This window comes from Protobothrops mucrosquamatus, unplaced genomic scaffold (genome assembly GCF_001527695.2).
Source record: "Protobothrops mucrosquamatus isolate PMUCROS unplaced genomic scaffold, P.Mucros_1.0 scaffold_204, whole genome shotgun sequence".
Classification (NCBI taxonomy): domain Eukaryota; kingdom Metazoa; phylum Chordata; class Lepidosauria; order Squamata; family Viperidae; genus Protobothrops; species Protobothrops mucrosquamatus.
Window position 1 is genome coordinate 227,317 of NW_015386280.1, and position 3,675 is coordinate 230,991.

The 3,675-nt window shown below is 43.2% G+C and overlaps 1 protein-coding gene across 1 annotated transcript in view; it reads left to right on the forward strand.

Moving 5' to 3' along the window:
* Positions 1 to 307: 307 nt before the first annotated feature.
* RNF5 (ring finger protein 5) overlaps positions 308 to 3,675 on the forward strand; it is a 28,505-nt gene continuing 25,137 nt past the window's right edge. Inside the window, exons 1-2 of the mRNA XM_029286163.1 lie at positions 308 to 469; positions 1,699 to 1,717. Coding sequence (XP_029141996.1) covers positions 321 to 469; positions 1,699 to 1,717 — 168 coding nt within the window. The 5' untranslated portion in view covers positions 308 to 320. The remainder of the gene's footprint in view (positions 470 to 1,698; positions 1,718 to 3,675) is intronic.

The window sequence follows — 3,675 nt, forward strand, 5'->3', positions numbered from 1 at the left end:
AGAGGCTGGCGTATCTGTCAATCACGGTACGCCTCTTGATTTCCCCCCTCCCCAGTCATATGACGTGTTATTTTGCTCAGGGAACGAAGCGTATTCGACGCCCAAATAACACAGCCAATCAAAAAAGTTTTGAGAGCCTGCACAGAATCGAAGGCGGGACTAAGTGGAACGTACATAATCAGCTTTGCCAGGTGCCACAAATTGATTATCTTTCCCACCAATGAAATGTCTACAAAGCGTGAAAGACGGCGAGAAAGACCAATGATTAAACAGCGGGCGTTTACATTTCCCCCACCAGTTAGTTTAAGTCAGGACGGAAGATGGCGGCGGCGGCGGCGGCTGGGACAGGTCCAGGGGTCCCAGATGGGGAACCGGAGGAGTCAAACCGCGACCATAGTACTTTTGAATGCAACATCTGCCTGGAGCCTGCCAGAGAAGCTGTCATCGGCCTGTGCGGCCACCTGTACTGGTGAGCGAGGGAAAAGGTACAGAGAGGTGTGGCATAAGGAAGGGGAGAACCAAGAAGGTGGTTAAGAAAAGAAAAACCTGCAATAAAAAGTAGAAAGTTGGACAGGCCGAAATCCAACAGATGAACCTGCGCTTCTTTTTTTGCTTTATTTCCATACTTGTGGAAGAACAGGGGTCTTCAAACTTGGCCCTTTTATGACTTGTGGACTTCAACTCCCAGAATTCCTCAGCCAGGCACGCTGGTTGAGGAATTCTGGGAGTTGAAGTCCACAAGTCATAAAAGGGCCAAGTTTGAAGACCCCTGGGAAAGAAGCTCCACCAGCTGCCTTTGGTTGCTTGGTTGGTTAGGTTTGTGGGGTAGCAGAACTCTAAGGGGCAGATATAGTAGAAGACAGGCAGTGTGGCTTAGTGGTTAGAGAGCAGTTTGGTGGGGGGGGGCTGCTTAACTGCATCATCTCCGGCCACTGGAGCTCTTTGGTTTTTCCATCAGTTTAGAAGGAGGCTCTGGAGGACCCAAAAGCCACCGCTAACTCAGTATTGTCAAGTTGGCTTCACACAAGATAATTTGTGTAGCTTGTGGCCTTACAAGTGGGATAAACCTCCCACCCCTGTCACCCCAAGGCAATATTTTGATTTATATGTTGGGGTAATTATTGCAGAAACCCAGCAATTATGTTTTGTTCACTTAGATTTGTTATTGACTTTACAGGTAGTTATCAACTTACAATCATTTGTTTAGTGACTGTTTGACTTTACAATGGCACTAAAAAAAGTGACTTCTGACTGTTTTTTCACACTTATGACCATTGCAGCATCCCCATGTCAGGTGCTCAAAATTTGGACGCTTGGCAACTGGCTTATATTTATGATGGTTGTAGTGTTCCAAGGTCATATAAGCAAAGTCAATGGGGAAGTCAGATTCACCAAACAACAGTGTTGCAAACTTAACAAACTTAATTGTGACAAGAAAAGTCTTAAAATGGGGCAAAACTCACTTAACTGTCTCATTCAGCGACAAAAAGTTTGCGCCCAGCTGTGGTTGTAAGTTAGGACTACCTGTATTTACCTCATTTATTATTAAATTTGTATAGCCGCTCATCTCGCAAGTGTCACTTGTTGATTTCTGTGCGCCCATCAAAATTCTGATTCATTATGTAATTTCTCTTCATGTTAGTTTGATCCAGATTTCTTTTAAAAGGACTTATGCTTTTTTTTTTTGTCTTTTTCCAGCTGGCCTTGTCTTCACCAGGTGAGTTGCTCTGTTTATTTAGACACTGACTGTAAAGTTGCCTAGAGTTGAAATGCTTAATTAACTTTCCCTGTTATGTCTCTTCCAGATATACTAACATCTACAGCTTTCCAGAATCCTTAGGCAGCATAGCTGCTGGTTGGGTTTAGCATAGTTACTAGCTGGAGATTATGGGTGATAATGTCTGAAGTTATTTTGATAACAGCACGTCAGCCAAGGCTGGCTTAATGTAGGACAAATCTTGACAAAATTAATCTGTGGAGGGCATACAGATAGTCTTCAATTTACAACCAGTCACTTACTGAACATTAAAAGTTACAATGGATCTGAAAAAGGTACTTATGACTCAGATTTGAAGTACCTACACCTGGACCCCCTTCGGTGCCACAGTTGCATTTTGGGTGCTAGGCAACCAGCCCACATTTATGGTTGTTTGCCATGTCCCACAATTGTATGACTTCAGTTTACCACTTTTTTTTTGCTGGAAACTGGCATTTGCTTCCAGTTTCTGGCAAAAAAACCGCCCACTGCAGCCAATGGCTTTGTGTCCAGTGCATTTGCTGAATGATTGTTGTAAAAAAGGTTGCAAAATTTATCTGTGACCCACTTAACAACCAGCACAACTTGCAACTGTATATTCTGGGTTCCATTATGGTCATCAGTCCAGGAAAACTGCAGATAGCCCTCGCCCAAAATTTCTTTTGCTCAGCAAGACAGTTGAGTTGTGCCCCATTTTATGACCTTTTGTGCCACAGTTGTTAAGTGAATCATCGCAGTTAAGTAACATGGTTAAGTGAATCTGGCTTCCCCATTGATCTTGTTGCTCAGAAGGTCACAGAAGGTGATCCCATGACTCTGGGACACCGCAACCATCATAAATACAAGTCGATTGCCAAGCCTCTGAATTTTGATGATGTGGCCAAGGAGATGCTGCAGCGGTCGTGTGAAAAACGGTCATAAGTCCCTTTTTTCACTGCCACTGTAACTTTGAATTGTCACAAAATGAACTGTTGTAAGTAGAGGACTTACCTATATTAACCGATGGAAAGGCTAATCGGGAGCACTTACAGATGAATAGAGATCATGTTTCTTGTAAGAATCTGGAGGACTTTTTCTGTAATTGGTCAGCACGATGGTTTCTTGGGTGGTGAACAGAACCTATATAACCAGCACTGAAGGAGATGACTATAGCAGTTGAGGAAGATTATCTCTGCTTGCTTTTAATCCTTGCATAGGCGTTTGACTGACCGCTGTGGACCTTTGGACTCTCTTAGTAAAGCATTTTTAATCAGAGCAATTGCCCTTGAAATGAATCTCTCCTCAGCTTAAGTAGGGATTGGCTGAATTTCTTAAATAACTTCAGAAATTACATTAACTTGAGGATAACGACAAGCAATTAAAATAGAGCCCTGGTGGTGCAGTGGTTAGTATTGCAGGCTAACTCTGCAGACTAACTCTCACCTGCTCAAGGTTGACTCAGCCTCCTTCCAAGATCGGTAAAATGAGGACCCAGATTGTTGGGGGCACTGTGAAGCGGTGTATAAGTCTTAAGTGCTATTGCAATTAAATTAGGCAATTAAAATTCCCCCTTGAAATAAATGTTTAGTTGAAATAAGTAGGGGGTAGGCCACCTTGGCTCTTTTATGACTCGTGGACTTCAACTCCCAGAATTCCTGAGCCAGCCATCCTGAGGGGAAAGGGAGAGGTTACCAAGCTGAGCCATACTGGCTCCGGAATTCTGGGAGTTGAAGTCCACGAGTCATAAAAGAGCCAAGGTGGCCTTACCCCTGAAATAAATAAACCAAAAAAATTACACTAAAATCTCACTATTCCAACCTGGCAAACTTTCAAAGCCAACTTTTTTCCTGAATTGTCCTAGAGGTGCTTTGTATCTTCTGCAGCCTAACAGTAGTTGATACGTTAACCTAAACTTTCATTGCACTCCTCAGAATTGGTTT